Consider the following 25,767-nt stretch of genomic DNA (forward strand, 5'->3'; position numbering starts at 1 on the left):
AAAAAAGAAATTGCATTGAACTATTGCAAAAATGAAAATGTTTGAAGGTTTAAAGAAGCTGTTAGGAGGTAAAGTGAAAAATTCGTTTTTTATTGGTGATGCTCCTGAAGGAACACCTGTGCATTTTATGTCTACCAATTTGGGACAAAATACATGTATGTGGGTTCAACAATGGTGCAAGATTACTGAAAAAGAGGGTGTTTTGAGGTTTCCAAAAGATGGTACTTTTGAATTGCAAATTATTGACAAATTAAGGGAAGTGTTATGTGAAATAAAGACACCATCTAAAGCTGCACAATTTGAGGCCTTAAGCTTGTGGGAAAAGATAGCAAGAGAGAAAGCAAGTGAGGATAAAAAGGTAAAGCACCAAATGCAGGAGAAGAGAATTAATGATGATAAAGAGCTTCAAATAAATAATGATTCAGGGGATGAAATAATGGATGCATTGTTAACTGAGTGTCCACCACTTTATGTGGTTCCCATTAAAAATACTAAAAATAGTGTACTGGTAAGCACTACAGTGGCTGGCTACTGCTTCTGTTGAACAGAGAGAAATACAGACTGAGAAAAATGTGCAGACATTTTATATTGACCCATTACCTTTTGATTCAGCACTGACAGTGATACCTCCAGGTGTTACTGCTTCAAATGTGCCTGATTCAGTCCAAGAATTGCTAACTGCAGGTGCACAGATAATGCATAGAAAACTTATGACTGTCCCAATTAATATGGTCCCTACTGAAAAGGTTCAAAGAGCTGCAGAAGGAGTGATTATGGCAGAGTTTATTTCAGAAACTCAGAATACACAGATTATTGAACAGAATTTACCCCAAGCACTGAAAGGTGAGGGAAAAATGGTATTTACAACATCTGCAGCTCAGAATAAAATAAATGTAATTGAAAATTTGATTTTTCAAACCTGCTTAGAGGAAGCAGCAGTGATTAAAAAGATTGAAAACATGGGAGAACATATTAGCACAGGCCCTGAAAAAGAGAAACAGCTTAGTGTTTTAAACTCAGCACTTGAACATGAAGAAAATAACAGTCCATGCTGTTTAAATAATGAAAATGTGAACCAGTGTCAGGAAAAAGAATTAATTTCCCTGAGTAAGGAAACAGTTGCATGTGCATTAACTACTCATAATGGCCTGACAGATTTGGCTCAAAATTATGAAATTGATGTTTCAGGAAGTTTCCCATTTCAGAAAAGTTTTAGGGTACATATGGATGATGAAGCAAATGAGAAAATGTGTTCTTCAGGAATGCAATTGCACATTGCAGAAATAAAATATATTTTTAAATGCAATGGGTTTGAGAAATTAGGAGACAAATGGGCAAGAAAACATGAGAAGAAAAAGAAACCGCCAGACCTAGCTAGGAAACTGGATAAGGAAAAGAAGCCACCAGATTTAGTTGAGAAAAATAATAAGCAGAATGAGGGAGAAGCTTTTGCTTACTCATTGAGAGAAATGGTGGGAGAAGTGCATTTTCATATGCCACAGAATAAAAGTGAACTTGCAGCATTTCTGAACATAATCCCACAATTGAGAGACACATTTATGCTGGGGTACCCACAAGTTGATGGATTTGATGACATTTTAAAAGAGTTGTGCATTAATTTGGAAATGTTCTTTTACATTGCCATGCAGAATAAAATGTGGTTTGAATCTAAAGTTGTGCAGAGGCTAGGTGAAGAAACAATGAAAAGGGTTTGCATGAATGCACCATCATTTTCTGTTGTTATGGAGGAAAATATAGCAGTGATTATTTTCATGAAGGGTGGAGTGCCAGCAAAGGATGTTGCTTGGGTACAGATTAAAAGAACACAGGATGGAAGTAAAGTTGGTTTGGTTTGTGAAAATTCAGGTATGGATGTTGTACTGCTGGAAAATGTGTACTTTTGCCATCTTTATAGCAGATTTGAGCATTGGAAGAAGAAAAATAAATTTAAACATGATGCACAAAAACATGGAGACATGCAGATGCAAAATATGCAAGCTAAGCAAATGCAAATGTCAGTTCAGAAACAGGTACCTATGGCAGGAATTTTCCAAGCAAAGATGGTCCCACAAAATATGGAAAAAGCTCAAATTAATTTAAATAAGGTGTCCAGAGCAAATGTGAATTTTTTCCAGAGACAAAATCAAAACCCAGTCCAACAGGTTGCTGTGTTTGAAAATGAGAGTTTTAACCCTCACAATTCTGAATTTACCAAGTCCATTGTGAAGGCAGTGGAAAGTCCAGATTTAATTGCAGGAGTTTTAAACAAAGAAATTATAAACCCAGTTTTAGAAAAATTTGCACCAAAATTAGGCCCATTTGAGGGAAACTGCAAAACTGTTGTCTGTGATTCAGGCCTAGCAGAAAAACAATTGTTTTGCAAATTAAACAGCAGAGATTACTGTACATCAGATAATGTTATTTTTCAGATTCCTGATGAGGATGTACATTTTAAAATGGCCCAACAAGAAACAGCTGTAGCATTATTTTCAGAAAAGAGAGTTGAAAAATTACCTTCTGCTTTTGATAAAATAATAAACACAGAAATAAGAGAGTTCACAGAGAAGGATGTCAGATTAATAACATGTGCAGAACATGTCTTATTAAAATTAGAACCAAGTGACATGTATTCAGGTACACCATCAGTTGCAGAAATTTTACCAATAAAAGGATTTTTGATGGAATTGATTGGAAGTTTGTGTAACTTTCTGATCACAGGCTCACAGAAAATAAATGAAAAGAACAGAATAGTGCAGGAGAACAAAAGCATATTTTTTTCATGTTGTCCTGTGGTACCGAATCCAGCCAATATATTTTTTCACATTCCATGTGCTGAAGAATGGCTTACTTTTATTGATTTTTCCAAAGTCCATGTAACAGTGCCATTGCATGAGAATAGTCAGGAGTACTGTCAAAAAGCAGATGAATATCTGGGACACAAAATTGGAAAGGGAGGTAGAAAGGTGTCACCAGAGAGGGTGGAAATAATTCACCAGATAAATCCACCTCAAATAAAGAAAGACGTCAGGACATTTTTGGGAATGGTTAGCTGCTGTAGAGAGTGGTTACTAAACCTTTCCCTAGTGGCTAAGCCTTTACTGAGGCTGACACATGAGGATGTGTCTGATCCGCTTCCATTGGACAACAATTGCACAAAAGCATTCCTAGAGTTGAAAGAGAAAGAATGTTGCGCCCCAGCACTAGGAATGAAAGTTTATTTAAAAGAAAATATACCAATTTGCAGTGAGAGGGAGGGCTGCACTCTCTCATTGCCTATTCAAAAAGATGACTGTGTTCAAAGCTCTGTGAAGTATTGCCCAATGACCTTTGACCCTAACTTCACAGAAATGTCAGCAAATGATTTGGTTTGTGATGAAACTGAAAATGAGTGTCTAAATATCATGAAAATATGCATAAAGCCAAAATCAGACTTTAATGATGAATGTCTGAGTCAGCCCAACAATGTCCTCTTTGTAGATGGCCCATGTTTGAAAGGTGACACATCAAAAGCAGCACATGCTGTGCTCCTTGTACATTATGTTGTCAAAGCTTCATGGCTTTCAGTAGTTGCCCGAGCCCAAAATTCGAAATTTATTGCCCTTACCATAACATGCAGTATATCTGCTCAAATGAGAGTCACTGTTGTCATGGGAGAGAGAAATGCTTATTCAGTTGCACAAATTTGTGTTCTGTTAGCATGTACATTCTATGGAATCTTCACAGGTGAATTAAAAGAGGCTCAAGAAAATGTTTTTGAAGCAGCACAACAGGGTTGTATCAGAACTGTTTTTGAGAAAAGTGACAACTGCATAGTGGCAAAAGTGTTATTGCAAAGACTGATGCCCAGGTATAGATTGCCAGTTTCTCTGAAATCAGATCATAATGTGGTCACAAAGATAATGAGTGCAGAACAACAGATTGGACAAGGAATGGATTGCAGCTATCTGCCTGAAGTGTCAAGCATGATAAAGCAACACAATGGCAGCACTGAGTTACCTTTTGCAAAAGACGTTGCCTCACCAAGACCAAAGTGGCTTGAAAATGCATATGCAAATGCACTTGTGGAAAACACTGAGGAGAACACTAGCCATTGCTGTGTAGGTCAGGTTGATGTACAGTGTGCAGTTTCTCACCAGATTGCAGCTGCTACACAAGATCTGCATAATGGATGGTGCAACGGCTTTGATCTGAGAGATGGTGTGGTGAATCATCTGAATCTGATCAAAGTGAAAATAAGAGTGAAAGGCATTGGTTGAAAAAGTGCCAAGGATTGATGGTGCTCTGTCCGAGTTTCTCAGCACCTAAGTAGTCTAATTTGCATTGAAAAAGGTACAGAATGCCAATGAGCCATTCTGATGGCAAGCTGATGACAAAGAGAAAAGAAATGCTGAAACTGTCCTGTTGAATTCCTTTTTTATTATTTTAGTTACTTATTTTAAAGAAGACTAACTGTTCCAAGAAGCTACTTACAGAACTCTGCACTAAAACATTTGAGCTTGGCTATATATGATCTGATTACAGATAGACTTGTGTTTGCCTTAGAAATAGATTTAAAATTGTTATATGCTCAGCTTTTGCAATTTTAAAAAATGTCACTTGTGAAAATGAAATATGTGTGATGAATTAGAAATCAATTTATTATGATTTGAATCATCAGAAGGGTGGATTGATGGAGCAGATTTCATCTGCAGTCAGGCATTGTTTTATTTTTTGTGCTTCAGACAAACTGCATTTAAATTGCCACGCACCTTTTGGTGCAAGTTAAAACCAAAGGCACATGGAAAATATAAAAGTGACACCTAGTCTTTCTGAAATGCTTGTGCTGAATTAACATGTGTTTTTACAGTATAGAGAAAAGTGGCCTTTTTAACTTTGAAGATTAATAGAATATGTTTCTCTCTTCCCAGCTCATCCCATGCAATCTACATTCACTATTTCTGTCTAAAGAGACTTTGACTTGTTGCATATTTTGATAAATATTTTCAGTTAATAACACCTCTTTTTCTTTGTTGCACATTGCACATTTATTTTGCATTTTGTCATAAATAATAGAAAAGCTGCTTTACACTAGTAGCTTGGCTAGGAAAACATTTATAATGAGTATTAGTATGGAGTTTGGAAACATAATGTGCTGATTTACATGACATTAATATTATCTTTTTGTTTGTTTTATTTTCGGGCCTACCATTAAATGGCTGCCTGTGAAACCATCAAAAGCTATGGCTTGCTTTGAATGAGAAGGGAGCATGCGCAGACTGTGGCAGCTTTCCTCATGCCAAGAGGTCAAGAACACCTTGAACTGTACATCCTTGTGATTCTGCCAAATGTACCAGTGTTAGTTAAAAGTGTCCATCTGACTGCGTTTTGGCAGGAAGGAAGGAAGACTATTGAAAATTTTCCCTAGCAATTGTTGCAAACTTATAAAATGTATTTATTATGTATGCTTCATTTGTTAAAAACTGGCATGGTCAGGTTTTTAGAATGCGTCAGGGTGATGAAAACTCATGCCATCATAACTGACCAATCAACATACAGGTTTTCCTGAAATGCAACATTTTGTGTAGTCTGCCAAAATTTTGTGTATAAAAACTGACAGGGGCGGGCTTTCTCAGCTCAGCTGGCTTCTAGGCTCATTAGGGGGTGTGTGAGCTCTTGAAGAGAAGGAACAGATTAGGTCAGACAGCCTATGGGTTAGGTACGAGATCGTCACGGGTGCTGCAGGGGCGTCCGAGGAGAATCAGGGGGAGGTTTCTTGCTTCCACGTCATATCTTGGCACTTGAGGCCGCATTCCTTTGAGGTCTGGTGAAGGAGGGGCTATCTCACTCCCTGCTTGCTCTTTAGACACAGACAGATGCAGAAGAACAGCTGATTAAATAGAATTAGATGCTAAACTTTCAGTTATGCTTTGACTAATTAATTAGGTCTGAAATGATTTATTTGTCTTATGCATTTATTTCTCTTTATGGGAGATTTTTACAAACTATTAGATTTTTGATTAGCCTTGCAAGACTATTTTTTCTTAGAAACTTCTTAAGAATTTTGAATGACATTTTGCGCCACATTTTCTATCCTATATGTAATGGTTATATGCAGACTGTAAAATGTTCTGTATTAATGCTATTTTTTCTGTTTTCCAAATTCTGTAACCTGATTGATATTTTACTAATGAATAAAGGGTCAGAGAAAAATTAACTTTTGACTAGAAAATAAAACCCTTTAAATACTCAACAACTCTCTTTATTGGCTTAAAATAATAATTGCATTTTTGACTGTTCATGATTATTAAAGTCTCCTGAAGGTAATACATGGTGTGAAGGGCCCAACACCTTTTGAGCGGTAAATTAGAGGTAGCATGAGGGTTTTGCATTGAGAAATTACCAGAAGAAATTACCGCTCCATCAGTTTCATTGGGAACAATTGCATGAGCATCAATCCCTTGTTTGGTAAGGGGTAGCATACAATGTCCCCCCACCAGAAGTTACTTTTACATCCTCTCCAATAATCACAAAACATCCTCTTCCTCTATGAGGCTGAAGTATACACTTAACATATGCTCAGGGAAGGTTGCCATTGTAATTATCCATTCCATTTGGTTGAACTTGTAATTTAATTGCAGAGTGCAGTCTCCTTTACAACACTGTAACCATTCCTCCAGAAGCATGCTACTTGTGCCCAGTCACATTTTATCTACGAAAATCAGTTAAGTCTTTGCATAAGTACTCGCTACTTGTTGCAGAGTCCTCTAAATTTTAAATGGATTCAGCAAACTGTAATCTTCATATTGACGAAATAATTCGACTTTCTGGAGGCAGATATTGTAATAAACGGTGTATTTTCTTTGGTCTGCAACATTTAGTTATTTGTAACAATTTTAATGTTATTTTTTTACCCTCTTACCTGTAGTAGATAATTCTATGTAGGCCCAATGTGGGGATAATATTTAAAGACTATCAGGGCAACTAGCCACTTACCTAAACAATGTCACCAAGGATAGTTAAATGAATGAAGACATTCTAGACAGTTTGTTTTAATCTGTAGATTTCGACTGTTTTAGGCATTTGGGGTGACACTGTACAATTACATCTGCCCATGTGTTGCTAATCTTTTTTCGATTGCAATCCTGGGTGCTTGACTATGTCACTATATTAAACATACCTTGGAGATTGGGGAGGACGATCTTGATAGAGAGATGAGTGCTTCCCGTGTCTGTTTTAATTAATGGAAAAGCAAAATTACACAGTGAGTGGCCACAGTACATGACAATTCATAGATATTTGTGCCAAAATCGTCTACATTCTCACCTTTGTATCCACAAGAGAGCCAAACACCAGAATGAAGAATCCCTAAAACATAAAGTAAAACATATATTAAAGTCACATACCATGTTTCATGACATAATTACAAGACAAGATGTTCCAAGTAAGTACTTATAAATTGTATCTAATTCAAACCGCAGACGTAAGATGGAGTGAATTTTATGTAGCAAGGTAAAATACACATATTTTTTATTTTATTTATTTTAAAAGTTTTATATAGCGCTAGCTTGACCCGTAAGTATCAGAGCGCTTCACATATACACAGTAAACAGAAGGACATTACATTACATAGTAGGCCGGCAGTAAGGAAGCAAACCACAGAAAAAAATACAGTATGGGAAATAAAAATGCAGTGCAGCGAAGGGGGAGAGAGCAATGAAAGAAAAGGCGAGAGTGACATAGTCCGATCACCCACTATCCTTGAATGACCAGGGAGAGAGGAGAAAACTCGGATAAAGAAGCCTAGGTTAGTTGACTTTGGTCATGAAAGTATTTGTTTAGGAGGTGGAGTTTCAGGTCCCTTTTGAAACAGGAGAAGGAGGGGTTGCATCTGAGGACTCCAGGAAGAGCGTTCCACACATTAAGTCCTAAAGATGGCCTGGAACTGTCCTTAGTCCTTACAGTGGGGGTGGCCATCATGGCACCGACTCGTGTTGGGCAAGCTGGCGCAACCCACTATGGACCCCTCTGCAACATGCCCCGGGGGGTGCTTTGCAGGCAAACAGACACCGGAGGAAAGGAAGGATGTTTTACTTTCCCCGTGTCTCTTTGAGGTGGATTCCTGCTCCACATTCGCGGGTGGGGCGACGATCATGGAGCAGGAATCTCACCTACTAAACACCAGGGCTTCTTTTTGGTTGGGGAACATAACTTTATATCCATGACTCATCTCCACCTAGATGGTTCAGGCATGATTTGGGGAAGTCTGCCCCCAGGGAGGGTTGAAACCCACTAGACACCAGGGCTAATTTTTTTTTTTTTTAAATGAGTGTACAGACTCCTTGCCCAAGGGGTTACTTCCCCTGGGGGCTAATTTCTGTTTTCTATTCTGCCCCACCAGAGAGCAAATCAGTTGTTTTTAGGCTGTACTGCGCTCTGGTGGGGGTAGAAGCCCACTAGACACCAAGATTTATGTTTGGAAGGGGAGCAACTTCTTGGGCAATTGTTGCTCCTGTTAGGGGATGATTTATTTTTGCATTACCTTATAGGCCAGATCAGCCTTTTTTAGGCTGATTTGCTACCTGGGGGGGGGGGGGGGGGGCGGAAGCCCATTAGACACCAGGGAATAATGCTTTGAAGGGGAGGCAAGATCTCTTTATAATTTGCCCCCGTTGTGCATTTCAGCCATTTCTAGGCCTATCTGACCTCTGAGGAGCAGAAGCTTACTAGATACAAGGAGTTATGTTTTGGAAGGGAAGCAATCCCTTGTGAGATAATCTTTTTGTATTCTGCCTCCTCTGGAGGCAGATCATCCTTTTTTAGCCCATTCTGCCTTCTGGGAGGGAGCAGAACTCTAATAGTCACCAGGGAATCATTTTTGAAGGGGAATGACCTCTTAGGAAATGGTAGCGTCCCTTGCTGGACTATATTTTTTTATTCTCCCCCCACATCCCTTCATGAGGGCATGTCAGCCCTTTTTCGGCCAATCTGTCCCCGGGTGGAAGGAAACTCACCATTATGTGTGTGGTGACCAGCAGCAAGTTAGTACACACATTCTGCCACCGAAAAAACAGTCCACACATGCTATCAGCTTCCAAATGGTGTGTTTGTTGTGTCTGAACTGGCATATGGCTGGTGATGTATGTGGGCTAGCGGTGTGCTGATGGCTGGTAGCCAGTATGTGTATTGACTTGCTTGAGGTGTGTTTGTAAGTTGTCTGGTGTTTGGGTGCTTGGTGGTATGATTGGTGGGTTAGTCCTGTTGGCAGATGAGTAATGGGCCCTTAAATGGAGTTGTTTGTAAATGAAAGTATTGTATTGTGATGAGCCTACTGCTGGCAGTGTGAATAGTTTTCTCTGGGTAAAGCATGAAAGGTATGTTAATAGACTGTAAAGCGGTGGTTGCCTTGCTGTGGCTTTACGCTCACAAGCTGTAAGTCAATAGTTCTCTGATAATATGTTGAAATTATTAACAAAGACTTTTGTGGATTTCATTTCATAAATTCATTGGTGAATAAAGTTTTTAGTGCCATATCAAACCAATATGCCTGTGATAGAATAGTGGATTGGTATGCATTAAGGTTTCGTGTTTTTTTGCTTTTTACTGTCAGTGCATACTCTCTCTATGGTACCCTCGCATCTTTTTAGAAACAGATCACTAAGGAAATAATATGTGCTATGTTTTGTGTGGATCCCTCAAGGTTTCTGTGTGGGAAAGTTGTGGGATTACCGGGCAGACACAAATTTCCTACCACCCTGCGTTCTCCAAGGGCTCCCAATAAAAATGCTACCTCACTTGTGTGGTTGAGTCAACAACTGCCCACTACAGGAAGGGCCCAAAATGTATTATGGAGTCATCAAAATGTTCTATTACAAAACAACCTGTTTTTGCAAGGGGGCACCTGCGTGTTTGGTCCTGGGCTTGATAACCATCTAGGAAAACCTACCAAAGCAAGACATTTCTAAAAACTAGACATCCAAGGGAGTCCTGGGAAGTCCCTGGGAGTCCCTTCCGTTTCTCCCGCTGTTAAATCAGCTTCCTCTCCTGGAAATCCACTCTCATTATCATGCTTCCCCATCCTTGATTCTCCCACCCTGGCCTTGGCCTGGATCAAATCTTTTTTGACAGGCAGAACCCAGGCGGTACGTCTAGGCCCTTTCATAACCGCTAAGGAACTATCCACCTGTGGAGTGCCCCAGGGATCGTTACTGTCCCCCCTGCTCTTCAATCTTTATCTCCAACCGCTCATCCATTCCTTGAAGAGGTGGGACATTACCGTCTTCAACTATGCAGATTATATGCAAATTATCTTCCCTCTCAACTCTCCTAATGCAGCCCTTGACTGTCAAGCGGTTATGTTACACATCCAGCAATGGATGAACCTTAACCAGCTCAAGTTGAACCCGGGGAAAACAGAGCTAATCCTCCCGGGTAACAGCCCCACTTACTGGGGCCCAAAATTCTGGCCAGTGGAGCTTGGCTCCCCGCCAGTCCCGGCGAAGTCAGCTAAGAGTCTCGGGGTCATCATAGACACAGAGCTCTCCCTTAAGCCTCAGGTGGGTGCTGTTGTATCATCTTGCATGTTTCAGCTTCGAAAAATCAGGAAAGTCTCCCATCTCCTTACACCTGAGGCCCTGATACAAGTCTTGATTGCCCTGGTGCTCTCCCGCCTGGATTTTTCTAACTCTCTGTACCATGGCCTACCTAAATATCTTCTTCACAGGCTCCAAATTGTGCAGAACCAGGTGGCCAGACTGGCCTATAAAATCCCGAAGTGGCAGTCGGTGAAACCACTACTCCGCAGACTCCATTGGCTGCCGGTCGAACAGAGGGCTACGTTCAAGATCGGCTGCCTCACATTCAAAGCTGTGTTTGGAACTTCTCCGTCCTTCCTCAAATCCTTAGTCACTCCCTACTGTCCGATACGCAACTTATGGTCCTCTCATCGCCATCTCTTAGCTGCACCCCCAATTAAGCTCAAAAAATTTGGTGGCTGTAGATTTGCCCACTTGGCCCCCAAACTTTGGAACCCGCTGTCCCTTCTGCTTAAATCTTCCAACTCCCTTCTGGAATTCAGAAAACTCCTGAAAAACAGTCTTTTCACACAGTCTGGCTAGATCCCCTCCTTCACATCTCTCAGCACCCAATCAGCGCCAGGAAACATATGGTGACAGAGCGCTATACAAAACTCCATTAAGATAAGATAAGATAAGTGTGACTTGCATTGATCCGCCAATGTTTTCTGCAAATCTAAAATTTTGCTGTGTGGGAAAGTTGTGGGATCATTTGGTCAGCACACATTTCCTAACACCCAACATTCTCTCAGGTCTCCAGATGAAATTGGTGCTTCACCTTTTCGTGTGGGCAAAGTGCCCGCGACAGGGTAGGGCTCACATATATTGTAGACACATCAAAATTATCTATTACAAAATGACCTGGTTTTGCAATGGTGGCACCTGGGTTTTTGGTCTTGGGGTCGGGCTGGCGGCCATCAAGGGAAATCTTTCAAACCCAGAAATTTCTAAAAACTACAGTAGGACACCTGCAGGAGTCCAAGGAGGTATGACACGTGTGGCTCCCCCAAAGTTGTCTTACCCAGAATACCAAACAAAGATGTAAGTTTGAATAAAAACACAATTTTTCTCTGCATTTCTGTGACAAAAACAACAGGAATGTGCAGGGATTCACAAAATCCCCACCATCGTGCATTCCCCAACTTGTTCCAATAAAAATACTACCCCACTTGTGTGCCTGGGCCTAGTGTCTGCATCAGGAGTGGATAACGCTAGTGTCAACAGTAGTACTCATGCAAGGTTTGATAAGCTTCACAAGGTGCCGTCTGAGCTGGGGCCCAAACTCCACAGCTACCCACTGTAGGAGGGTGGATACCTGACTATGGTTGCCCCCAACTTTTTGCCTTGTGTTTTGCTGGTTTTCCGACTTAGTTGACCTGGGACCCTGCTATTCAGGGCCCCAGGCCTACTGCTCTCTCTGTAAAATGTATTCCATGTACCTTAGGTGCATTTACCAATTGGTACTGGGCCACTTTATCAGACCCTGTAACTCAGGGCATAGGTGTACCCAGGGCCTACCAGGGGCTGCAGCATGTATTATGCCACCTCTGGCTGGCCATCTAAATCTGACACAACTGGCTGCATGACAGCTGGGGCAAGGTGGTGTAATCACCCTTTGCTTTAGATATAGTATACCTATATCTAACCCTAAAATGGACACATGTATTCCAATCAGTCACTCCCATGGCAGGCCTTAACAATCCTGAAGGCAGAGTGCTTGGAATCATGTGAGATGGTGCTCTGGCATGAGCTGAGCCCGTTTGCAGCTTGCAGAACCAAGTCCTAATAGCTGTTCCATGATAACGCATACCATATATTCTTAAGTGCATTATAATCCTCGCGGGTTATATGCCAACTCTGGTATCGCTTTATCAAAACATGTCGAGTAAGGTGTCATACAAATTGGAATACTAACCCCTCGCCAATTCTGGCGACGGGGTTAGCATTCCACCCTTCTAGAGGGACACGACATGTATGTAACTGGGAACCCCGGTTAAAGCTAACTCGAGCCTCAGCATCACAAAATGGATGCTGCCACCACAGACACAAATCTGACCTCCTGCTGCTGGGAGTCCTTCCAGCGAGGAGGGCTTGGACAAAGGGTTTCCTGTCAGGGGCGGTGCTAGCACCATCCCAGACAGGGTTTTGTGTATCCTGTGTAGGCAGGGCTGAATAGGAAGGTGACTGCAAGTGGCACCCCGGTGCTCACTATGCAACTGCCGGCTAGAACCAGTTCCAGGGGCACACCAGCCCCTGAGCTGGGGAAAGTCCGGCATGGGAGAGGGGTGTAACCACCCCCCTTCCTGGTCCCACCCATGGGCAGGACCTAGTCGCGTACCTGCCCCTTTCTTTAGTATAAAGGTGGGAGCGGGGACCCTTCCAAATTAGATCATCTTTGAATCCTGAAACTACTTTCAACGAAAGGAACTCAAGACTTCTTCCTAAGATTTCTCCCTTGTGTTTAAGGAGTAGTCACCCTGCATCTGCGGGCACCAACTAAGTAACCTGTGGTTTGCTGCACGTCCTTCCTCCGGAATCAGACCGACCAGCATGATGAGACCCGGCTTCCCTGGCACCTCTGACCTCTACCTGCATCATCAGCCCAGCTGAGATTCGTGGGTGTGACGAGACCTCGAGGGACCGGCCATCTTCAGAACTGCATTAAGCTTATCCAGCACGACCGCCGAGGGATCCTCGAGTGAGTGCTTTGGGGTTTGAGAAGCCCTAACCCTGTGCAGCTCCAGTACCGAAGTCCAGCCCCCCAGCATCCACGAGATCTGCGTGGGGCCCTTCTGCTCTTTGCTGCTCACCGCGTTGTCCGGCCACTTGCCTGCTGGCTTGTAGCCCTCTTGACGACGAACGACGACATCTCCATCGCTGGTCTGGTTGCTCCAGGCTGGCCCTTGCTCCCCTCCAACAGAGGAGCACCCCGGACCCTCCTGGTCCACTCCAGACACCATTTTGAGTCCAGCGCGTGGGCTTGCATTTGCCAAGAGTTGTTGCCCCAATCCTGGGTCCAGCGACGTCGACAGCAGATACCTTCGTAGGACAGCTCGCCCCTCCATCCTGGTTGCCGACAACGCCTCCTGGTCCGAGAGACTGCAGAGCCCAGCGTCGCCCACTCACCTGGTCGAGGTGACTTCGTCCGGTGCCATCCTGGTGCCCATCTAATCACTGGCTAGTGAGTCAGAACTTGGTCCCCTCTGCTTACAGGTATCCTTCATCATCGATCCAGGCTTGGATCACATCAAACTTCATCACTGGTCGCCTGCCAGCAACTTCTTCTTTCAGGCTCCATAGACTGCAACGAGGATTCCCGACGTCTTTTCAGCCGTATGCAGCCGCAGCCCCTGGGCTAGGTAACCTGAGAATTTCGGTGCTCCAGCATAGCTTAGGTATCTAAGTGTCCAGATCCTTTTTCGTTTCAGCTCTACCTTGTCGGATTCGTCCGATAACACTAACTTTACGAAATCTTGCATCCATAGACTTTGTCCCGCATCCCGCGTGAGAGTGCACACTCTGCACTCGATCTCCCTAGGCCTCCTGCTCGTAATCTGAAGGTTCAGTAGTCCAGTCCTAGCGATCCTAAAGCGTTTGAGACTAGTTACTTACCTGCTAGTATTTCGCATTCCACTTTTGTAGTATATGGTTTTCCATGCCCCTCGGGCATTTGTGTAAATTGTGCGACTTTCAGAATTTCTTTGAGCTTTGTATTGTGCTTAGCGCCCTGTCCTCATAAAGAGTCCAGGGCTGTTGTGTTCTAAATAAATATCCTTTTATTTTCATAACAACTTGTGTGGTGTCCTTTCACTTGGTGTTCAAGGGGTATATGTGATGGTATAACAGCTGGCTTAACACGCCCTCTAGAGTTTAGCCTAAAGACTGCTCTTGTCCATGCTACTAGGATAGCTGGTCTATCAGGTTGACTTACAACCAATCATCAATAAGGGTTGTTTGGACTGATACATAGTGATGACTAGAATAGTGAACACTGCATATCAGGCCAACTTCTCACATTGGTGAGCAGCGGTTGGGATTTGAGCTTGCTGTTGTTTTACCACACGTATCCTAAGAACATCATTTGAAAGATCACATAAGTACCAAGGTACATATAACTTAGCTTAGAATACTCTGAGTTCTACTGAACCAGCTGTTGTAGTTCAACAGGGCTTAGCACACCCTGACTACAACTCTTAGCAAGGGATCAGTAGGCAAACAAATAGTGTAGGTAGGTGCATCACTTACACCACACTAGAAGCATGTCAGACAAAGGAGGGAACTCAGAGGCCCCCCTTGTGTCAGTTGACCCTCCACAGGTCACTTCAAGATATGCTGCTCTTAGCTTCCAGGAGATGAGACAAGTGTGTACCTCCAGGAAGCTAAAACAGGGTTCTAACCCTACAATTCCCTTTCTGATTGGTCTCTTAGAGACTTATGATGCCAGAAGGACTGCTAACACAGACCCTTCTAATCCAGATGGGAACATGCCCCCCTTAGAGGGAACCCTTGGGGACCCTGACCTCCATCTCAATGGAACAGTTAGTGAAGGAGAGGAGGAGGATCAGGAGTTGTCAGGGGATGACGCAGACAAGGGTCAGGTAGAAGTCAGTAGACTCACCAGGACCAACTTAAGCAGGCATGAGAATGGATTTGGGGGACCCCCAGGCCCACTCTCAGGCAGGCTTAACATTGGGAGTGGACGAGTTAGGTCTCTGTCCAGAGGCTCTAACAGATCAATTCGAACCAATGGCTCTCAGACCTCTTCTCACAGAGGGATGACATCCCCTCAGAGAAGAGAGCATGAAGCTAAGATGAGGGAAGTCAATCTGAGGATTGAAAGGGAAGAACTTGCCCTGGCCAAAGAGAGACTTGCCTTTGCTAGAGAGCAGAAATTGAGTGGGGCAGACCCCACTGGTGGCAGCATTTTACCTAGAGAAAAGGACAGGAGTTTAGACACTAGACACCTGAGTAAGATAGTGCCCCCCTTTAAACAAGGGGATGACATCCACAAATTGATGACTGCTTTGGAGAGGGCCTGCACTGTCCAGTGTGTCCCCTAGAGTCAGTGGGCAGCTATCTTGTGGCTCTCCTTTGAAGGCAAAGGTAGAGATAAGCTCCTCACTACTGAGGATGCTAGCAATTACCAAGTCCTGAAGAATACACTGGTTGATGTGTTTGCCTTAACACCTGAACAGTACAGGTTGATGTTCAGAGACACCCAGAAAACTCAGTTTCAGGATTGGGCTGACTTTGTTGATTGTGCCACTAAGGCTTTTGAAGGCTGGCTACTGGGAAGTAAGGTTACCGATTTCAAAGGATTGTACAATCTAATTATGAGAGAGCAAATCTTAAGTAATTGTCAGAACCAGTTATTACACCAGCACCTGATAGACTCTGATCTGACCTCTCCACAAGAATTGGGTAAGAGGGCAGACAAATGGGTCAGAACCAGTATTAGGCCTAAGAACCAGGGTGGTGACCAAAAGAAGGAATCAACCAAGCCTCAACAGAAGGGTGGGAATAAATCTTCTGACCAAACCACAGGGCCCCAAAAATCCTCTGAAAAGGGTGGGTCCCAAACTTCTCCCAATACCCAAAAGAAACCTTATTGTCATACCTGCAAACAGGTAGGCCATTACAAAACTGACAGCAGTTGCCCAAAGGCCAACAACAATAAGGAGAACATACCCCCAAATAAAACTTCCCAGCCTCCTGTTACTACTAGTAGTAATCCCCCAGGTGGTGGGAGTGCCCCCAAGAATCTGGGTGCATTTTCTTTGGGAGTTCCTGGGGACCATGGCCTAACCAGGTCCCCTGACGTAGATACTCTTGTCTGTGAGACTGGCATGGGGTTTGCCAACTTCACAGCTTGTCCCAACACTTTGGGCAAGTACAGACAGGAGCCCCTCATCAATGGTTCAAAAGTTGAGGCCTACAGAGACACAGGGGCTAGCATCACCATGGTGACTGAGAGTCTAGTCCCCTCAAGGCAACTTATACCTGGAGCCACATACCAGGTAATGAACATTGATGGAGTGCAGAGAGATCATCCCATAGCAGTGGTAAATCTCAGCTGGGGATGTGTCACTGGCCGCAAGAGAGTGGCAGTGTCACCAAACTTGCCTGTAGATTGCCTACTGGGGAATGATTTAGAGACCTCAGCCTGGGCTGAGGTAGAGCAAGAAACCCATTTTAAAATGGTAAACCTCCATGGTAAGGTTAGTGGGGCAGTGATAGCCACCGCCCCAGTCCAAAATGTCCTCCCTGAACAGGTCAGGAGGGCTGTGCCAGTCACAGCCCGATCCCAGAAAGATGCCCTTCCTGAACAGGTTGGCAAGGCTGTCATGGTCACAGCCCATACCCAAACTGAGTCCCTTCCTGAAAAGGTTGGTGGAGTTGTGATGGCCACAGCTCAAACTCAGACAGATAATAGTGTTGTGAAGCCTGAAACTATGGATCACTCCACTCAGACAGAGAGCATTGAGGAGGAAGAGAAGTCTCCCTCCCACCAGACTTTAGGAAAGGATCTGCCTCCTCAGGGAACTGATCTGACCCCTTGTGAAGGAACTGCCCCAGAGGTAGTCAGGCCTAGCATGGCAGAGCCTCTGATGTCAGTGGACCCTTCCAAGGTGGGACCCAGTCTGGAGCAGGTAACCTGCCCCTCTCTACCCTGCCTCAGGCAGCCCAGGGCTGTAGAGGTCAGGGAGGCCAGTGGTGGACCCCAAAGGGCCCCCTGTCCAAAAGAACTCCCCAATCAGCAGATTAAGGGCACTGAAGCTAGTAATCCTAGCCCAGTGAAAATAAAACACACTCCTGAGGGATCCCCCTTAAAATTAGCTAGGGACCTCCCACAGATGGACACTGTTGGGCACAGCCAAACCTGGGGCCTAAAAACCCCAAACCTGACCTGTCCCTCCAGTAAGCCAAACAGAGGGTCTCAGCCTCCAGCTTTAGGTAGCCAGAGGTTGACCCTGAGAGCTCACAGCAACTCAGTACTGGAAAGAAAGGCACATATGGTGGATAGTGATTGGAGGAAGTTGAGCCCAACAGTAGTGGAGTCTCACTTCAGTACTCCATTCCCACGCCAGCCTTTTACTTTGCCAAAACACACCACAGGTAGAGATTCCCTATGGTGGAGACCCTCAGATACCCTTAGGGTGAGGGGTTGCTTAGTGGACGATGATATAGGGGGTAACCATGCCAGTGCAGGTACCACCTCATATGGCCACTCAGGCAATATAGGCTTACCTGGTCAAGGATAGCCTTATCTCCTTTCGTTTGGGGGGGGGGGGGGTTGTGTAGGAGGGTGGATACCTGAGTATGGTTGCCCCCAACTTTTTGCCTGGTGTTTTGCTGGTTTTCCGACTTAGTTGACCTGGGACCCTGCTATTCAGGGACCCAGGCCTACTGCTCTCTCTGTAAAATGGATTCCATGTACCTTAGGTGCATTTACCAATTGGTACTGGGCCACCTTATCAGACCCTGTAACTCAGGGCATAGGTGTACCTAGGGCCTACCAGGGGATGCAGCATGTATTATGTCACCCCTGGCTGGCCTTCTAAATCTGACACAACTGGCTGCACGACAGCTGGGGCAAGGTGGTGTAATCACCCTTTGCTTTAGATATAGTATACCTATATCTAACCCTAAAATGGACACATGTATTCCTATCAGCCACTCCCATGGCAGGCCTTAACAATCCTGAAGGCAGAGTGCTTGGAATCATGTGAGATGGTGCTTTGGCATGAGCTGAGCCCGTTTGCAGCTTGCGGAACCAAGTCCTAATAGCTGTTCCATGATAACGCATACCATATATTCCTAAATGCATTATAATCCTTGCGGTTATATTCCAACTCTGGTATCGCTTTATCAAAACATGTCGAGTAAGGTGCCATACGAATTGGAATACTAACCCCTCGCCAATTCTGGTGACGGGGTTAGCATTTCACCCTTCTAGAGGGACACGACATATATGTAACTGTGAACCCCGGTTAAAGTTAACTCGAGCCTCAGCATCACAAAATGGATGCTGCCACCACAGACACAAGTCTGACCTCCTGCTGCTGGGAGTCTTTCCAGCGAGGAGAGCTTGGACAAAGGGTCTCCTGTCAGGGGCGGTGCTAGCACCATCCCAGACAGGGTTTTGTGTATCCTGGGTAGGCAGGGCTGAATAGGAAGGTGACTGCAAGTGGCACCCCGGTGCTCACTATGCATCTGCCGGCTAGAATCAGTTCCAGGGGCACACCAGCCCCTGAGCTGGGGAAAGTCCGGCATGAGAGAGGGGTGTAACCATCCCCCTTCCTGGTCCCACCCATGGGCAGGACCTAGTCGCGTACCAGCCCCTTTCTTTAGTATAAAGGTGGGAGAGGGGACCCTTCCAAATTAGATCATCTTTTAATCCTGAAACTACTTTCTACGAAAGGAACTCAAGACTTCTTCCTAAGATTTCTCCCTTGTGACTAAGGAGTAGTCACCCTGCATCTGAGGGCACCAACTAAGTAACCTGCGGTTTGCTGCACGTCCTTCCTCCGGAATCAGACTGACCAGCACGACGAGACCCGGCTTCCCTGGCACCTCTGACCTCTACCTGCATCATCAGCCCAGCTGAGATTCGTGGGTGTGACGAGACCTCAAGGGACCGGCCATCTTCAGAACTGCACTAAGCTTATCCAGCATGACCGCCGAGGGATTCTCGAGTGAGTGCTTTGGGGTTTGAGAAGCCCTAACCCTGAGCCGCTCCAGCACCGAAGTCCAGCCCCCCCAGCATCCACGAGATCTGCGTGGGGCCCTTCTGCTCTTTGCTGCTCACCGCGTTGTCCGGCCACTTGCCTGCTGGCTTGTAGCCCTCTTGACGATGAACGACGACATCTCCATCACTGGTCTGGTTGCTCCAGACTGGCCCTTGCTCCCCTCCAACAGAGGAGCACCCCGGACCCTCCTGGTTCACTCCAGACGCCATTTTGAGTCCACCGCATGGGCTTGCATTTGCCAAGAGTTGTTGCCCCAATCCTGGGTCCAGCGACGTCGACAGCAGATACCTTCGTGGGACAGCTCTCACCTCCATCCTGGTCGCCGACAACGCCTCCTGGTCCGAGAGACTGCAGAGCCCAGCGTCGCCCACTCACCTGGTCGAGGTGACTTCGTCCGGTGCCATCCTGGTGCCCATCTAATCACTGGCTAGTGAGTCAGAACTTGGTCCCCTCTGCTTACAGGTATCCTTCATCATCGATCCAGGCTTGGATCACATCGAACTTCATCACTGGTCGCCTGCCAGCAACTTCTTCTTTCAGGCTCCATAGACTGCAACGAGGATTCCCGACGTCTTTTCAGCCCTATGCAGCCGCAGCCCCTGGGCTAGGTAACCTGAGCATTTCGGTGCTCCAGCATAGCTTAACTATCTAAGTGTCCAGATCCTTTTTTCGTTTCAGCTCTACCTAGTCGGATTCGTCTGATAACACTAACTTTACGAAATCTAGCATCCATAGACTTTGTCCTGCATCCCGCGTGAGAGTGCACACTCTGCACCCGATCTCCCTAGGCCTCCTGCTCGTAATCTGAAGGTTCAGTAGTCCAGTCCTAGCGATCCTAAAGCCTTTGAGACTAGTTACTTACCTGCTAGTATTTCGCATTCCACTTTTGTAGTATATGGTTTTCCGTGCCCCTCGGGCATTTGTGTAAATTGTTCGACTTTCAGAATTTCTTTGAGCTTTGTATTGTGCTTAGCGCCCTGTCCTCATAAAGAGTCCAGGGCTGTTGTGTTCTAAATAATTATCCTTTTATTTTCATAACAACTTGTGTGGTGTCCTTTCACTTGGTGTTCAAGGGGTATATGTGATGGTATAACAGCTGGCTTAACACGCCCTCTAGAGTTTAGCCTAAAGACTGGTCTTGTCCATGCTACTAGGATAGCTGGTCGATCAGGTTGACTTACAACCAATCATCAATAAGGGTTGTTTGGACTGATACCTAGTGATCACTAGAATAGTGAGCACTGCATATCAGGCCAACTTCTCACACCCACATTGCAAAAAACACGCAGTTTTTTACTGGAAAAATGTGATGTATCTATGTTTCGTTTGGTGCCCTTTCCTGTCACAGGCACTCGACCTACCCACACAAGTGATGCACCATTTTTCTCAGAAGTCTTTGGGGAATGCTGTGTGGTTGGACATTTGTCGCTGCCTGCAGATTTCAGGACTTTTCTTCACAGAAATGCAAGGAAAGTGTGGTTTATTTTAGGCACAATTTGAGCTTTGCACAGGAATCTCGGCACAAAAACCTAGTGAGAGTCATGCACGTTACCACACCGTTGACTCCTCCCGGTGTGAAGATTTAAAAAATGTGCTGGTTTGGTAGGTTTTCTTAGGTGCCAGCTGAGGGGGGCCCAAAATTTACAGCTACCCAAATTGCAAAGAACACATCGTTTTTCACTGAAAAATATGATGTCTATGTTGCATTTGACGTCCTTTCCTGTCGCAGGCATTTGAGCTACTCACACAAATGAGGCATCATTTTTCTCTTGAGACTTGGGGGAATGGCGGGTGATAGAAAATGTGTTGCTCCTTGCAGATTCCAGAAGTGTTCACTCAGAAATGCAAGGAAAATGTGCTTTTTTAGGCAAAGATTGAGCTTTTTCATGGGATTCAGGGTAAAAAAAACATATGAGAACTATGCACTTCACTCTACCCTGGACTCCCCTTGGTGTCTAGTTTTCAAAAATGTACTGGTTTGGTAGATTCCCTTAGGTGCTTGTGGAGCTGTGGCCCAAAATGTTCAGCTATCCACAATGCAATAAACATTGTTTTTCGTTGAAAAAATGTGATTCGTCTATATTGCGTTTTGCGCCCTTTCCTGCTGCCTACCGTTGGCTTAACCACACAAGTGAGGCACCATTTTTCTCAGAAGACTTGGGGGAATGCCAGGTGGTAAGAAATGTGTCGGTCCCAGCAGATTCTAAGATTCTAAGGGTTTTCCCCACACAAAGTTTTAGATTTGCATGGGGTTTTGGTTATAAAAACGTGGTGAAAGCCATGCAAGTAAAACCACCTTAGACCCCTACAGGGTCTAGTTTTCGAAGATGTAATGGTTTCATAGGTTTCCCTAGGTGCCTGCTGAGCTGGGGCCTAAACCATTATTCCTAAACTCAAAATCTGGTGTGCATTTCTTCATACCCTTGTAGTGCAGTTCCTTTATCCCTGATAGGCTCTGCGCATTGGAATAACATACACTATAAATTTGACATAGGACTGAGGTCAGTATGTCTCTATCAAGTACATTGAACTTAATAACTTGTGTGTGCCAGCTAACTCTGAGGTCACTAGAAACTTCTCGAATGAACAAGAAGGGATTAGTTTCTGACAACCGCATAAACATGACAACTTTGTTTACCTTAGAGTCGGAACAATAACTTCAGAGTTGTGGAAACAATAGATTAAAGTTTCACTCAGTCAATCGTGCATGCTTTGTTTCTACAGAGTTTGCACAGAAATAGAAAGACGGGCGTTTTAATAAAAAGGGTTTATTGAACAGTCTTCTTTCTCATGCAAGAGATATCAACTGCTACAATTGTAAGACAGAATGCGAAGTATAATACGAAGAGCGTTAGCAGTAAGATAAAATAATACTGCAATAACATGGTCTGTAGCTATGACATATTTGAAAATACATACATAAATAACACAGGCTAAAATACTCAACTGGTGCTTCTAAAATAATCCTATCCCAGTGTACCTAACCTAAGTCTAGTACGAGGGAAGAAGTAGGTGCTGTTTAGCTATAGTTTACTTTACTTGTGCCAAGAATTGCCAAAAGTTTCTCTAGGTTCTAATCAGCTCCATACCTTAGAATGAGAGAGGTTGGTATCTCTTTCCCAGGACTCGATCTATAACACCCTGCAAGGGGAGTCAGAAACACTGGAGCTGGATTCTCAGCGAGGAAGATGACAGCGTCTGCTCAGTGCGTCAGTTAGGGAGTTGACTTCCTTCGGGACTTGCTGTGGCGAGCCACGTCATGCAAGTAGGTAGCCGAACCGCACCGTACTGTGCCTTGCCATAGCAAGTGAAGGTATATTTACACATTGAAGGTGTTTAGGAATGCCAGTATTGGCGTACAAGTCTGGCATAAGAACGTCATGAATGAACCCCTAAGGAAAAGATGTTTATGCATAATAAATGAGTACTTGGAGAAATCAATATCAAGGCAAGGGGAAGTCCTAAAGGCTTAAGAGTCTGGTTTTCCTAGAACTCGTTGTGATGAAGAGGATCGGATGTAGTTGACGATGCCTGTATTTGGTTAGCATGAGCAATGCCTAAATAAGGGATGGATTTCTATGCATAAATAAGGGCAATATGAATTGTACCTATATAAGGGCATGAATCGGGAAATCTATATACAATATCTAAATCGACACACAACACCCTTTCTCCACTTTTTATAGTTTTCCATATAGTTAGAACTCAGGGACTCTAGTTGGCAATGGTATGCACCTTTGTCCAAATAGGGATACTTGCGTCTAAGTCAGGAAAAGGGGATTACACTACTGGATAACCCATGCTCACCCCCTTGGTAACTTGACACGAGCAGGCAGGCTTATCTCAGAGGTCAGAGGCAGTGTGTTAAGCATTTGTGAACACATACAGTATTTCAGTGGAAACACTACAAACGGACACCACATCGGGATGTATTAAAATAAGTATTCATTATATAGAATTATCACAAGACCATAAATGACAAAAAACTCATAATACTGTATGTACAAGGCACACTTCAAGCTGGAAGAAGTAATTCAAAAATAGGCTCTTCAATTCAAATAGTCTCTAGTAACAGATAACTACAACGAGTTGCAGAGTTGGTTCCTTGCTTCGGGGGAAAGGGATGCATTGTTGTCTTTATGCATGTGCAGGCAGGGGAGGCGTTGGTCCTGATCGGAGAGGAAGTGATTTTGCGGTGGCGGCGGCATCGCAGTTCCTTACGATGTCGCTAGGTCGATGAATTCTTGGTCACCTTTGTTGATGATCGGCTCCGTACACATGTTGGTCTTAGAGTCGATAAGGCTCAGCAGAAGGTGTCGGTCTACAGTTCAAGTCAGAGCAGAGCTTACGACTCCGATGCAGATGTCGGCGACGTTCGCAGGCTCTTGGAGATGCAGAGTTCTTCCGTAGCGTCTGAAACAGCAAGTTCTAGCAGCATGCAAACAGAACGGGTGGAGTCTTTTGTAGCCCTGAGACTTCGGTCAGGAGGCAAGCTCGATTCAAGCCCTTGGAGTAATATTCTGCAAGATGATGAAGTTCCTTTTAAATGGTTCCTTCTCCTCTCCTTGGCAATGAAGACACCCCTGCAGGCCAACCCACTACAGCACACCGGCAGAGGAGCAGTACAACTCCTGCAGCTTCCTTCGGTGCTTCTCCTCGGTAGAGGGTCGTCTTGTGTTCGTAGATTTGATCTGCAGTCTAGGGTCTGGGCCCCAATATTTATACTCAAAAATCCTTCGTCCTTTGAAGGCATAGGGTCCTGTACCTAGTCCAAACCAGTTTGGGGTGCATTCTGCCAGTGCACAACTTCTTCCTTTGTCAGAGTGGGCCAGGGACTTTGGACGCACCACAGGAGGTGGAGCCAGCATTGTGGAAGACAGGCACAGCTCTATTCTGGCCCAGGTGCTACTCCTTCCATCACTCCTCAGGTAGATCGGCCTATTCAGCCTAGTGCAAACTCACCCTGTCTCCTGGAGCCCCCCCAGACCCTTTCACTCACAGAACCAGACATACAATACACAACCTAGCAGAAGCGGGCTGGATGGTTAGGCAAGAAAATAACTACTTTCTAAAAGTGGTATTTTCAAACACAGAAGGCTTAAACCAACTTCACAAAAAGATGTATTTTATCATTCTGAGATTAGGCATACTAAACTCGAATCTCTACCTCGTCCCCTGGGTCAGTTACACGTATAAAATGTTATAATCGAACCGCCCGTTCTGGCCTATGGGAACAGGAAGCCTTGCAATAGTAAAAAACTAAATAGGTTGTAATTCAGGTCAGGTCACACACCAGGGCATGTCCTGCCTTGTACATACAACGCACCCTGCCTGTAGGCCTCCCAAAGGGATGATTGATATGCAGAGAAGGGAAGGTTCAAAGACCTGCGAGTGGTTGCACCCACCGAGTTGACAAGGCAGTCCCAGACTGCACAGGGGTTCTGTGGTGGCATGCCCAAGTTACATTTTACGGGATTCTTTGGTGGGTGGCACAATCGGTGCTGCAAGCCCACCAGCAGCATTCGGTTTACATGTCCCGGGCACAGGCAGTGCACAATATGAGTGTCTGACAGTAAATCAAATAAGTCAATCGTGTAGTCACTAATCAGAACATCAATTTAACACAGGGAGCACTTGCTCTGTGGCACTGAATAGCAGTGGCACAGTGCCCAAAACATCTAAACCAGCAAAACATATTAAAAACAGAGGAGGCAATCCGTAAAAAAATGGAAGGGAGACTCACGCCAATGGTACCAGGTCTAACACGTGTCCCCTCCAGCTGAAATGTGGAGAGAACTACCCTTCCCCTGGGGATTTCTCATCACTAAGGCAGTAAAATCTGGACAGACCATCAGCATTGGCCTGCTCTGTACCAGGGCGGTGGTCTACCATAAAGTCCATCCCCTGTAGGGAAATGGACCACCTCAACACCTTCAGATTCACACCCCTCATCTGCATCAACCATCTGGGGGGCCTATGGTCTGTCTGAACCCAGAAGTGAGTCCCAAACAGGTATGTTCTCAACTTCTTCAGAGCCTAGAACACAGCAAATGCCTCATGTTCAATTTCACTCCACCTCTGTTCCTGTGGAAGTAACCTTCTTCTGATGAAGGCTACAGGTTGATCTAGGCCCGCTTCATTAATCTGTGAAAGAACAGCCCCCACACCATGCTCTGAAGCATCTGTTTGGACAACAAATTCCTTTGAGAAGTTGGACGCCTGAAGTATGGCTGCTGTACACATGGCAGTCTTCAGGGAATCAAAAGCCTTCTGACAGGTGTCAGTCCAGTTCACTCTCTTGGGCTGCTTCCTGGAAGTCAGCCCCGTCAAGGGGGCAACAATGTTGCCATACCCCTTAACAAATCTTCTGTAGTACCCCGTGAGTCCTATGAAGGCTCTCACCCGGGTTTGGGTCTTCGGGTGTTCCCATGCCAGGATGGTATCAACCTTGGGTTGTAAGGGCGCCA

The 25,767-nt window shown here is 44.8% G+C and overlaps 1 protein-coding gene across 1 annotated transcript in view; it reads right to left on the bottom strand.

The window, feature by feature from the left end:
• Positions 1-528: 528 nt before the first annotated feature.
• Positions 529-25,767, bottom strand: part of LOC147707025 (adhesion G protein-coupled receptor F5-like) — a 579,327-nt gene continuing 554,088 nt past the window's right edge. Inside the window, exons 15-17 of the mRNA XM_086925616.1 lie at positions 7,303-7,344; positions 7,157-7,207; positions 529-537 (exon numbers count right to left, since the gene is read on the bottom strand). Of these exons, the coding sequence (XP_086781742.1) occupies positions 529-537; positions 7,157-7,207; positions 7,303-7,344 (102 nt within the window). The remainder of the gene's footprint in view (positions 538-7,156; positions 7,208-7,302; positions 7,345-25,767) is intronic.

The sequence above is a fragment of the Lissotriton vulgaris genome, chromosome 6, assembly GCF_964263255.1.
Source record: "Lissotriton vulgaris chromosome 6, aLisVul1.2, whole genome shotgun sequence".
Taxonomy (NCBI): Eukaryota; Metazoa; Chordata; class Amphibia; order Caudata; family Salamandridae; genus Lissotriton; species Lissotriton vulgaris.